General features: G+C 39.2%; 1 protein-coding gene across 3 annotated transcripts in view; it reads left to right on the forward strand.

Annotated features, from left to right (window-relative positions):
- Positions 1–5823: 5823 nt before the first annotated feature.
- LOC104152923 (FCH and mu domain containing endocytic adaptor 2) overlaps positions 5824–13882 on the forward strand; it is an 89199-nt gene continuing 81140 nt past the window's right edge. For all 3 annotated transcript variants that reach the window (XM_068924669.1, XM_068924670.1, XM_068924671.1), the window contains exon 1: positions 5824–5979. In XM_068924669.1, coding sequence (XP_068780770.1) covers positions 5947–5979 — 33 coding nt within the window. In that variant the 5' untranslated portion in view covers positions 5824–5946. The remainder of the gene's footprint in view (positions 5980–13882) is intronic.

Consider the following 13882-nt stretch of genomic DNA (forward strand, 5'->3'; position numbering starts at 1 on the left):
CAGGTAAGTTTAGCTAACCGTTGACTCTGTATTTGACAGCATTACAGCATAGTAGTTCCTCATGTTATTGCCCTACCTTACATAGCATATACATGAGAAATTGAGCACATCTATAAAATGTATTTCCTAAATAAATTAGAAATCATCCAGAATTCTTCATGCAGGGCTACACTGTGATTGGAAAGATTCAGAATTAAATTTACACTGATTTAAACTATTGTAATTTGTAGTTACTAAATGTTATCTGACACTTTCTATTGCTTCCATATGGTTTGATTAAAGTTGATTTGATGAAATATGTTTTCGGTAGCAGCAGAGCAGAAGAGTAATGAAGGTGGAGTATCAGCACCAAGTGACTCACTCCAAAATAATGCTGTTGGGTTCATAATTTAAGTAATTCAAGTAACGAGCAGGTTGTGTTTAAGTTTGATGACTAGACTGATAGAGTTGTGCATTTAGGTATACAGTGAATCAGTTGATGCAACCTAATGGAATACAGCAGTCCAGGGACATTGAAAACAATGCAGTTAAAATGCGCAAGTAAATGCTTCAACAGAATGTACTGAATTATTAAAAGTTCTTTTAAAATGATTTAGGTGAGGTATTACACAAAGCTTAAAAAAAAAAAAAAATACAACTGTTACCTTACTATGATAAATGCAGCTATGTATAACCGTGTGTGCACACAAATATTTGGTTGCTTTTTCTTTTCTTTTCTTTTTTTCTTAACGCATTTCTTTTAATCTTAAACTCAGACTGTTAGAAATGTCCATCCTACCCAGAAGTGTCATGTAGGTCATAGTCTCACTAGTGATTTCTCATCAGGCTATAATTTCAACTTGAGTATATCTTTCAGAAAAGGCCTAGCCTATTTTAAAAGGACCTTAAAAGGTCCCAATATGCTTTAAATATATTATTTCAAATTAGCTGTATCCACTAACTTTTTAATCTCTTACTCTCGACCTGATCTATTTTGTTTTGTTTGCTTCGCTTGTATGCTTCCCACCCCCCAGCTGTAACTTCTGTCCGTGGGATTTCATTACGCTTTTTCTAGAAAGAACAGGCTGCAATAAATCTATGGTCATGAAAGCACATTGGCCATCTGCAAGTGCATTATTAAATTTCTGATGTCTGCAGGTACAACTGTTTGCCTAGAACATCCGGATGTTTTTGCAATCGTTCTGTAACATAATCTGATAGTACTTACAAAGTTAAAAAGCTCTTGAAAGAAATGTACTTAGCAATCCACTCCCCCTTTTCCACTTCCCCACCTTTTGTCCTCCACCACAGCAGTAAGCACAAGCTCTGGCCTTTTTCTCTCTCGCTCTGATGCTCATCATCTAATGGAATCTCTACTTGAGTTAGCAGTACAAGTTCCTGTTTACCTATCAAGAATTTTTGTGTAGTATTTTATTTATTTATTTTAAGCAAGGACAGTAAAAAAAAAAAATGCAATTTGAAGGGCATATGCTCAGCCTGCTATATATTTGAGAAGCATACAATAGCACCCTTAAAAAATAAACTGCAGTGTTATATTACGCATTTTATCTGAATCAGTGTTTAAGTCATTCTTAACGTATAAAGAGCTTTAACTGTCTACTGGCTATTTGGCATTTTTTATGATATTAAATAAATATGATAATTACCAAATCAGATTAATTGGATTCTTTATTCTTTTTCATCATCTTATGATGTTAATGCATTCAGTTGTAGAGTCATGTGTCAAGTTGTAGATTCATGTGTTGCAAGTGAATGCAATTATTTTACCTAGAGGCCGTAATCCATTTTCAAATGGAATGGCTTTAGGCATAGGGCAAATTAACTTAGTTTCCGTAGGTAAAGGACAGCCTATGATCTTTATTTTTTCGATGATATTAATGTCTGTAGTCTATATAGGCTGTACCTTTAGTTTCCTGTTTGACAAGGTCTCTTAATAAACAATTCAAGGTATATAACTCCATATCTCAGATAATCTGCACCCTTTAAAGGGACTGACTGTTGAAAATAAGTTAGTGTCAATTAACCTGTACAAAATTAGAAGCTGGAAATGGTGGGGGGTGGAGAAGAGTGAATTGAGATAAGGAGAGCAAACTGCAGAATTGGGGGTACTTCTCAGAGAGGGGAACTCTGGGCTAAACACCCCCTTTCACGTGCATATGACCTACATTAATGCCAAATGGCATTTCTCAAAAATGAGAATTGCGTTCATGAAATGTAACTATTCTTGGCTCGAAGTATCTTCCCTTTTCATACACTTACTATGATGTGTATTGTTACAGTTCTGTATACTCACGTAGATGGCAAAAGTGGGAGATGAATTGTCTTTTAATTCTCTACTATTAAGGTTAGTAATCCAGAAAATTATTTGGTTCTCATGTGAAAGCTGCTATTAATATGCAATGGGAATGTTTGTTGATTATACAGGACTCACTGTGTAGTTATGGCTATTAAAATAACATTCCTCTCTGTCCACCTCTGTTACACTTTAAGGAAAAAAAGAATAGTGCTGGGACAAACCAAAAGTCTACCTAACCCAGTAGCCTGTCCTTGGCAACGGCCAAGGAAAGAGGGCAAGAACAAATGAAAGTACTATCAATAAAACATTTGCAAAGTATTCTTGCAGGCTTCACTAATTTGCCGATTAGGATCTTCCAGAATAAGTGATGTTGCCTTTGTGTTTTATAATGTGTTTCTCTGTCTGTGGAAAACTAGACACAGTTTCTAGATTTCCCCTCCAGCTTGACTGAATTTCCTGCTTGTGCTTTAGTTAAGATTTATGTATAATTTACTTTCTCTATTCCTACTCATGAGATCTCTTTATAGTGTATTTTTTCACAGTCATCTCTTTTACAGCCTGAAGAATTGCAGTCTGTTGGTGTTTTTTTTATATGGAAGCTATCCCGTATCTTGGATTATTTTTCTTGCTTTTTATCTGTGTTTTTTTTTTTTTTTAAAGGAGGAGATAAGGGGATACTAGTAATGGGCACAGTGTTCACAATACAGGTATATACAAGTTTTACGCACTGGATTAGTTGGGCTCTTTGTTCCTTTCCTAATATTTCTAACAATTTGCATATGGAATATAACTGAGAATTAATCGCTGCCTTTAACTATCGTATTTAGCTGGTCTCTATTATAAACTCAAGATCTCATGTGAGTGTCAGCTCACGTGAGCTGTGTCTATTATCTTGCAGAAGAACGTTAATAAACTTACTGCATATTGCCATGGCACGTGGAATCCCTCCCCACTATACGCTTCTTTATGTTGAATTCTAACTTCAAGTGCAAGATAGTGAGCTCTGATACCTGCTAGTATCTGCTATTAAGTAAGGAGCATGACTAAAAAATTGTAGGAGGACCTGTACTAAACTGACTGGATGTTGACATGGCACTGACATGCCATGTGGACTAATTTTTTAGTCATATTTGTTACATAGTATCCATCAGCAGATAAAGTAAGGTAATCAGTAAACCAGGATTTTGTTACGTAATCCAGTCTGCAAAGAAGTGTGTATAATTGGGACTGTCCTAATTTGAGATTTTTTAGCATGTACTCCTTTAAAGACAAGATAAATTACGAGATCTGATTTGAATGTTTTGCTCTATGCCTTACACAGTATCTTAATGCTGATGTCCTTTGGCCTTCATGGTCTCAGGCAGGGGCTGGGGAAGGGAGATTCTCGCACCAGAATTGGTAAGGTTTCTTTGAGGGGGGAGGGGAGAACCTTGACCACCAGGCATCAATTATCAGCTGCTTACTCTTTGTACCTTGGATAAAGCTTTACGCTGGCAAAATCATAGATGTAGAAGTTTGGATAAAACATTTACCACTTGTTTGCATAGAATTGTTGGAGCTGTCCCTCACATCATTGCTTAGGTCTGGTCTTTTTGTAGTCAATACTGAAAAGCTATCTGCTGTTTTGGATAATTAATCTTTCCATTAAGATGGAATCGGAACTCTTCCGGGTCCCAGACACCCGTGGCGCTGAGTCTGCCATGCAGACTCTTAAAATGCTCTTACTGAGAAGCAGCACTCCAGGTGTAGACTGTGAGCTGAAGAGTTGGTAAATCATTACTGTACTCTGGTCTGACAATCGACAGTATCTCTACTGGCTGATAATCTCCATGAAGGAAAAGAAGGGGCTGGAAATTGACCTATTATTGAAAAAATGAAAGCTTGAAATAGTTTCTCTAGACTCTTGGTAAGAACGTATTATGGCTGAACCAAAACTTTTTAGGAGCCTGTCACTGAAACTGTCAAATCCTATAAAAGTAGGTACTTGGGATGGTAATCTACACTAAGATGCCTAGTAGTTTACAACAAACCTAGTCATCAAGGGCATTGAAGGATCCTTTGCTCCTTTGCTGGAAAAGTGCAACAGTAACAAGCATCAACTTCAAAAGAGCATAAATCTGTTCCATGTGACAAAGAAAAACTATGTTTCCTAGAGTTCAGTACATTCGGTCTTTGGTGATTTACTGAATTCTTTAGAGGGGATTTTACTCAATGTTTTTGAGTCTGCCCATTCCTGTCCTAATAGTGAAATAGCAATAAACTATTGATGCCAAACACATTAAGGCAATCATTTTTATTAAATAGACAGAAGTTCTTTATTTTTATGCAAATGTGCAATAGTCCAATGTTTGGGGGGGGGGGGGGGGCGGCGCCTATTGCAGATATGTTGGCTCCAGAGTAAGCTTACTGTTTGACTGCAGGTAGTCTGGATAGTTACATCTGTGACAAAGAAGTGTAAGGATGTAGGCTATGCCGCAGGACTGTGAATAGTTTCAGCAGAAACGCCTAATGAATATCGGTTAGTGGTAAGCACGTGGACATTCTCACTGCTTTAGGCCTTTCTGCCACATTTGAGTCTCTGTGCTAGGAGGTGTATAGTGGTAGGCAAGATATGTAGACAAGGTGAATTGCCTGAAGACCTTTTGGTCTACGTAGATCTAGAGGGCTTGAGCAGCCCAACAGTATTGAATTTTAGCACTTCTAAGCTGGTGGTGGGTTTTTTTCCCTTCCCCTTTGCAACAACTGTGTAAGGTAGTGAAATACTATTTCCTGCTTTACTGGCAGGACGGGGGAACTGGGAGAACAGTTCAACAGAAGGCCATTCCTCTTATGTACACAGGTTGCTGTTTTCTCTAGAAGCTGCCTTCTGTAAGTATATTTCTATGTTTTTAGAGTCGGGTTTCTTCACTCCTGAGCAGTGAAGTCATCGTGGCCTGCAATGAGCAGCTTGTATGTGTGCTTTTGGAGAAGTGTTTTCCGCCCTTCCCCCACCTTCCGTACGTTGGCTGCTTCTTTCATAACTCTCTTGCAAAAGGGAAGCCATTAGGAAAAGAAGGTTTCCCTAAGTACGATGGAGCCACAGTTACTCTTTTAATACCTAGAAACTACAGAAAGGCCTTATGTATTGAGTGTACGCAACCCGTACACTCCCCTTCTCTCACACGCGTCCTCGCGCTGTGGAGTTGCGGCCTTGGGCAAATACTGTGCTGCCTTCTAGTCTTCTATTCACGCGTACCCTTGAGCTCGGGCTTTCGCCACGGCAGGCCTGAATCCGTGCCTGCCTTTACCCCCTGCCTTCCCCCTTGCGCCTAACGAACCGCGGAGCGGCACCAAGCCCTGCGGCGCGCAGCCCTCCCCCGCCCTAGGTGGGGGGCCCAACGGCCGCGCCTCGGCCGCGCGCCAGGTGTGGCGCGCTGTGGGCATGCGCGCGCCGCTCCGGCCGGCGGGAGGAGCGCGAGGCGCCTGCGCAGGAGCGGCGGCCGCGGTGCCCGTCCGTGGTGCGGCGCATGCGCGCGGGCCGGGGGTGGCGGAGCCGTGTGGAAGGGGGCGGCCGCACCGTAACGGGAAGGGCGGCGCGCCGCGGCGGCGCCTGTTTCCTCCGGCGGCTGAGGCGGTCGGGGCCGGGCCGGGGGCCGGGCGGCGGCGGCGGGATGATGATGGCGTACTTCGTGGAGAGCTTCTGGGTAGGGACGGGGTGGCACGGGGCAGGGCAGGGCACGGGGTAGCCGGGCTCCCCTCCAGAGAAGCCGCCTCGGCCCTTGCGCCACCGCGGGGACCGGGCTCGGGCCTTGCTGCGGGGACCGCGCGCAGCGACGGTGGCCGCGGCCCCCTCTGGCCCCGGGCGGCCCGGCTGGCGGCGGCGGCGGGCGGGGGCGCGGGCGCGGGGTACCCGCGCGCGCCGCCGCTGCCCGCTCCTGGGGGCCGGGGGCGGCGGGGGAGCCGCTCGGTCGGCAGCGGCGCAGCCTGCGGCGGGGCGCGGGGGGACCGTCGCGCCGTGCCGCCGCCTCGCCCGGCGCCGCTGTGCGGGGGTCCGCGCGGGCGGGAGGCGGGGGAGGAGGAGGAGGAGGAGGAGGGCTGGTAGGGCTGGCAGGGCGCCGGTGTCGGGGGACGTGCCGGGTAAGAACCGCGACCCCTTTGCTCGGGGGTCTCGTTCAGCGTGGCCTGAACTGGAGCCTGGCTTCTCTTCCTCAAGCCTCCCAAACAATGCCGTTGTTTGGGGGAAATAGCACCGACTGCGCTGTTTGGCGTTTGTGACATGCACACGCAAAGCTGCGCTGCGGAACTTTATCCCTCTGTCCCGAAAACTCATTGCCATCTGCGTGTCAGAAGGTACGGCCTGAACAGCAGCCAGCTAGAGAAACAACAGACCTTCCAGTCTGCTTGAGAAACATAATTTGTCAGTCATCTTTGTAGAGAGATGTTTTTTAAATGGATAGATACGCTTCCATGCAGAAAAGCTGAAAATACAAATTTGAATTCTTGTTCAGCCTCACATGAATTAAAACTTGTATTCATTGCGGATGCCTCTGGACTGAAACATTAAAATATGTGTTTCTGTAATCATCAGGCAATTTACAGCTCTGTTGCTTTACTGTATGTTTAGTTTTTAATATGCATCTAGCAACTAGCAAGGAAAATGTAAAAGTGAATGTTTGACAAGACAGAAATAGGAAGGGGAGAAAATATTTTAGTCTACTACTTTTTCACGTAAACAGTAAACATTGTCAGTGTTTAGAGAGAGCAAACTTCACAAATACAATATATTATTCTTAAAGATGAAGCATAGCGCAAGCCTGGTTTTATCTTTTGTTGGCAGCCTTACATTTAACTTTGACTTTCTATTTTAACTCTTCTTTTAGACAGAATATTAAGATTCAGTGAAACAAAGCATTAGATTTGCTATCTTATCGTATGAGTCTGTTTAATTTGAAGCTTTTTTGTTGGAGAGAGTTATTAAACTAGCATGAAGATTTTTATCTGTTGTAAAATGATAATTAAGTTATTTAAATGTGAAAATTCACATTTTCATTCTAAATGTATCCTCTACTAGGAATAAAATAAAGTAACAATTTTTATTCAGCTATCTCAACTGAAATCAAACATTTTTCAATTTAACTGTGTTGTTTAACAACATTTTGGTATGTTCTTTTAGCTGTTTGTCTGGTCAGCTGTGTTTTAGGTTGGTAGTAAGTTAATAATAGTGTTAGATCAGTAAAGGTAGTGGGCCATTCCCATACATTCTGTTACCCTATCTGTGTCTTCGTAACTGCTACCAGCAAATGTAAGACAGTAGACGCGTACTCAGCCCCGCCTGCCATTCTCCCTTTCTGCTCTACAAAGCCTCTGCCTTATAGCTAGGCTGGCAAAACTCCTAGTGTGGGTTCAGCAATGAGTGCCAAGAGAAGGAGGTTTTCTTCTGTTAGCCCAGTTCTTCTTCCTCCAAAAATGACTTAAAGTAGGAAAACAAGCATACTTGTCTTGGTTGCCTTGCAGTTATGACAAAGACACTAGACAAAGTCTGAAACTTGAAAAATTGGCGAAGAAACATTTGCAATACCATGGACAGGGTTTTCTTTTGTTTAGAAGTAGTAAAATAAAAAGAAATGGGGATTGCTGCTTCCTTGTTGACGTAGGCAAATATTTTTCAAGAATAACTGTAGCATCTAAATATGATAGTTTTTATGTCTGAAAGTAACGAGTTGCTATAGGTCCTTGGAACCAGACATAAATACAGGTTTGTGCGTTTTGAGTCATTAGATTTGTCCGTTTTGGTCAGCTTTTAAGAATGGGTTATTGTTCGGGACTGTTACTGCAGTACTTTGTAAGATATGGGATACAAGCCTTATATATGCTTTGAAATACAGTGACAGAATTAAGATGAAAGTTAGGAGTTTGGTGTGGAAATACACTTAATGTGTAATGACTAGAAAATAAAATAATAATAAAAGAAATTGATAAATAGAAGGAGAGGTGGTATGGCATAGAATTTCAGAAGAATAATGTCCTGTTTCTTGCTTTTGTCTTGACAATGTGGGTAGCACTGGGCAAAGCCGCCTGCTTCCTTACATCAGTTTCCTCATCTGTGAAATGGGGTTCTTATGCTCTATGAAGTATTGACATGAAAATTAATCTACGCAGTATAATTCGTATTTAATTACACATGTACATGCTGTCATCAATTTTCCCCTGAAATTGTGCATTGGAAATTGAACTCTGGATCTTCTGCTTTAGAAGGTCCTTTACTGATTTGATAACTTTCTGTAATTGGTAGGAAAAGCAATCAGAAACTTGAGGGGCTTATTTGATTTTGTTGAGATGAGCGGAGTGATATACATGAACGTATATCTGTTTCTTACGTACTGTTCTCTTTTAAGAACTTCCTAAAAAATACTCTAATGTAGAGAAAACAAATCTTACTTTTTTATGGTAATAATCTTGTAGTTTATCATTACAGATTTTCACATTGTACTGCATTTAAAAGTATTTGAGTAGTTGCAGTTATTTTTGTACTGAATGTAAGAAAAATGTGCTTTCTCTAAGATGGTTTTGGGCCTGTCATCTCTCAACTACTTCTAAGAGGTCATTGAAAGATAAACAAAGCTATTTTCAGGACATGTGAAGTTCAGGTACACATTCCTGTACTGTGACTTGAAAAACGTAGGGGTCTGCAAATTACACAATAAACATATTGTACTCTAGAGCAGCGGTTTTCAAAGTCGGTAGGATACAGTTAGTTTTTCTGATATTAAAATTTATGAACAAGTAGTACAGACTATAAATAGCTTTGGTTCTTTGGCTTTGATTCTTATGACTGAGTTTCAGGCATTCAAGTCACATGGCCAAACATTCCCGACTCCTAATTAGGATGTTGTCATAAAACACTGGGTGCTTGCTCCTACGTATGTGCTATATCAAAGCAATGATGTAATTTAAAGGGAAGACTTTCGTGAGTTATTTCCATTATACATAATTAGATTTTGTCACTTTGAGTACACTGATACTGGTGCAGCAGAATAAAAAGCGTTTATTATCATCGGCTTACTGCTTTTTTAGCGCTACGTAGGAAGTATTGCGCAAGCTTCGACGTAAGTTTGGTTTTAAACTGATTGGCTGAATGGTGCAGGTGATGCTCTTGTTATTGTAAATCTATTAAACTGTGTTAAGTCAACCAAAATAAGTCACTTCTAAGCCAATATATAGTTCCTATTCTTTTTTTAAATTCATTTGATAAAATTGTTAGAAGTTCTATGTATAGCTGAAAACTGGTCTTTTCCTAATGCTGTGTATGTTAACTCTGGAAATTTTGTGATCTAAAAATGTGTGTTTAAATTAGCTTTGACCTGTTCCCATTATTTTTTAATTACCTGATGTTACCTGTACCTTTTGAGAATATGGTTGTGAGGAAGATTACTTTCTTTCTAGGAGCTTTGTTACCATGTAAGAACTGGCTGTATCCAGAGTTAATAGTCCAGCAACTTTGTGAAGAGACTTATTCTTATAAGACTTATTCTTATATATATAAGACACATTTTCTTATGCGCTTATGTAATATGCTGGACATGGAGACTTGTCATGCTTCCATCTGGACTTCCATTCATATGTTTATGCAGGGCTACTCGTCTGTTTGGCATTTAGTTGGATGCTCAATTTCAGGAGAGCTGTTGTGCAATATTTGTTGAGTCTCCTCCCTCTGTGTTTGTGCATTTCACGTGGCTGGAAACTTTCCCTCTTTGTCCTGAAAATATTTTTAATTATCTGCCTGTACAGAAAATAGATACATGTCCTCTCCCTGTGCATAGAGCTTCTCTGGAGCTGACTTTTAATTTATTGAAACTGGAAGAAAGAAATTGAAATTGTCAGGTCCCTTTTGTTTTTACACTTGCTCAAAACTTTAGAACTGAAAAAGATGTTTGTTTCCTGGGTGATCAGGCAACTACTTATTTAGATGCTCTCAATTTTTTGGTAGGTCTTTCAGAGACAATGTAATTAAAAATTATCTACTGATTGCTAACTTTGAAAAACATAACACAATGATATTTATCAGAAGAATATTTTCACGTATACAGTGTCCATGGTAAATTAAATGAACTCGTTTTAAACAGTAGGAAGCAGTAACAGTTTAAACAACATGACAACAGTGTTTATCAGAGCATCTAAAATGAGTTTATTTTAAGTGTACTTGGGGTTAGGTGAAGTTCTATTGCTTCATTTCATTAAAGTCTTGCTCCTATAGGAGTGAATGAAAACAAGTCAACAGTATGAATGAATAAACCATAATGAATAGTATATGTTTCCCAAAGTGTATGAGTAAAGAGGAGATTTTTATAGTTAATATTTGTAATTTTCATTTTAGGAACATAGGAATGAACTCCCAGTCTATTGTTCTCTTACACTAGTATTTGTAAATTAATAGTTAAACAGGGTATGAGCACACAGTCTGTTGTTCTTTTACATTAATATTTGTAAATTAATAGTTAAATAAGTTATTTTGTAAGCTGTGTTAACCAAATCTTACAGTTATTAAAAAGCTGCATATAGTTTCAGAAAATACCTAATTTGAGCACTTTTAGTTTTGAATGCAATTCTTGCAGTCTTTTTTTTTCTCCAGGGAGGTCATTTAGTCATTTTCTTTTCCTTTCATATTTTATGTTGTGTAGAATACACTGCTGTTAAATGTTGCTTTGCAATACAACCCACTACTGCATGGCTCTTTTAACTTTCAGAATCTTCTGGTTTTGTTGTGAAGTGTTTAATCTTGTGCCTTGCTAATAGAAAGGGGTTGTGATTTGTTTTTTCCACATTAATGCGTGGATTGTCTACAGTTATTAGTTGGCATATTGGTTCAGCTCTGGAACTTTCTTGAAACGGACAAAATTTTTCTATTGAAAAGACCTTTTTGTTAGAAGGATTATCTTTATTAGGATTCTCACATGCATAGTGTGTTGATGAGGGGCGTGTTTTTTTCATATCCCTAACTGTCATTGTAGTGTGGGCTGTACTTTTAAGAATAAAACTAGCTGTAGGACAGCTGGACACTCTGGAGCTGAGCCAAACAAGAGGCAAAGGATAGAAATTTTTCTGTTCTTGAAGCAAGTAACTTTATTGCCCATATTCTTTCTCTTCTAGGCTTTTCCTTTTTGTGTACGTGTAATGTTTAGCGTTCATCAAACAAGAGGGGCTCTTTTTTTGGTCATATTTCACTAATATGTCATGTTTGCCATATGCAGTTGTAAGGTTGAAAACATGAATGACAGAGGCTAAATCTGCTTTGTTTAACTCAAGTGATAGCATTTAATGTTTTGGGTTCAGCAATTTTACCCAGCTTGAAAAGATATTCAGAATTACCCGGTGGGTTTTTAGTATGACCAATAGCTATCTGTGACCCAGAACCTAGCAAGAAGTTTTAAGAATTAGTTTGCACTGGACAAACCATTGGATGCTGTGTATTCATTCATTCTGGTGGAATATAGGGAAATACGAATGAATAATTTGAGTGCTAGGCTCCTCTATGGATAAAAAAAGATACTTTATTGTTGTGCTTTCAACACAAGTGTAGAAAGCTCTTTTAGGGCAGCCTGGCTGGAATTCTCCTGATCTGTATGGGATTGTTGTTTTTAATAAATGCAGTAATGACCAAAATCATAAGAACAAGAATTCACTAAAATATGCATGCCTCCTAGAAGATTAGTTTTGTTTTGCTTACTACTTCAATTTTTTTTATTAGTCTCCTGTTCAGTAAGTCTATAATGGTACATCAAAACTAGGATCTGAAAATTAAATTTTAGAGATTAATTTACTTCAAATGCTCATAAAATGAGAACTTGATAAAGACCTAAACTTTTTATGGTTAGAAAGAAATCCTTGTAATTAAGTTGAAACAGCATTTCCAAATGTTGCAGCTCAAGTGTTTGCTTGCCTGTTTCCTAGAGAATAAGTTGTGGGCTTTGGAGGCTATTTTGAAAAAGGACTAAAGGCTATGACTGAAGTGATTTATAATAACGAGTATAGTTTTCTCATTCTGTTCCGTTCCTTCAATGTAATGTGGTAATGTGATCATGTCTGGAAGGCTGAACAGTGGTGAAGGATGATCATGCACACTCAGCCGCTACTAGTGTAAGTTATAAAAGCATAGGTTAAAGTGATAGTCATTCAGCTATTGTCCAGTGGTTCTTACTTTGTTGAACTTGGTTAGGAAAAGAACTGTCTTTATCTGAACTTCTCTGATCAGTCTTCTAAAGTTTGACAAAATCAAAGTGTTTAAGTACATGTGCCTTTTAATGTCTCACCTGCTAAGTTTTGCTATCAAAACACTATTTGCAGCTGTCCTCTTCTTGCTTCTCCCACTGACTAAATGAGTAGTAAATATCTGACCGATCATGGAAACTTTAGAGTGACCTTAATAATTAAGGAACATTTGTTTGCATTAGGTAAAAAGAGGGTGTTATACAGAGAGTGTTAGCTTTTTGCACCAATACACATTAATATTTTAAGGTTTTAGTCCAAAGTAGACAGAGCCTGTCCTTATACAACTTGATCAGAAACATAGGAAATAAATATTGCTACAAATTCCCCTAAATTTGTTTACTGTACCAAATGCAGGTTTTAAATTCAGAATTATCTTTATATGTAGGAACACAAACTTATTTAAAAATTTTTTTAAAGTCTAATAAAAATAGTTTAGCAAAACAAGGAGTTCCTGTAATCTGTTTCCTGTTATGCACAAGTCATGGAAATACTGAATTCTGACTTGACAATTGCTGACAGGGTTACTTTCATTTCCATGAGAAAAGCATAGCAGTTATTTTTTGATGAAGAGTAATGGAAGGATTCTCTCCTCTCACTTTCTGTGATTCCAATTTACTTTGTATGCAAAGCTGGTCAGTGGTATCTCATTGTAGGCTTATTTAAATGAGGTGTTTACTTATATTAGAAGTCTTTCCTCTTATGGCTTGCTGTCAGAAGGCATCTACATTACACCTACTCTTTTATGGTGTTGCCAAATGGGAAACCTCAACAAGTACACCAGCTTCTGAAAAGAGTTTTGTTAGCTCTAGGGAAAAAGGAGAAAACTCTTAATAAAATTCTAATGAAATGGAGACTACATGGAGAGGGAACCACTTCAATTGTACTTTCTCATACACAGTCTTACAGTTGTTTTTTGCAGAGACAGCATCATCCTCAACAGATGGCATTTTACCTCCAAAATGATATTCACAGAGTGATCTTTCACACTGATCTGGAAGTCTGTTGCTAGTGCTGGACTTTCAGTGACCCCAGATATTGCTGTTGGAATCAGGCATTAGGGAATAAAAATACTGAATGAAGAAAAGTGGCTTAATATACAGCTTCCATCTGCAGAATTTTGTACAAGGTATTGGGGGGATGCTGAGAAAAAACATCCAAAAAAAGAGCAGATTTGTCATATATATGGATATACAGTATATATACTTGTTTTTCTTAAGTTCAGCCACCTTTTTTCTGTTTAGCCACAGCATATATGTCTGTCTTTATCCTGAATACAAAACCTTAACTCTGATCAGTGTATGAATATTTGAATCAGTCTTCATGAAAATGACTGCTAAATAA

Source organism: Struthio camelus, chromosome W (genome assembly GCF_040807025.1).
Source record: "Struthio camelus isolate bStrCam1 chromosome W, bStrCam1.hap1, whole genome shotgun sequence".
NCBI classification, from domain to species: Eukaryota; Metazoa; Chordata; class Aves; order Struthioniformes; family Struthionidae; genus Struthio; species Struthio camelus.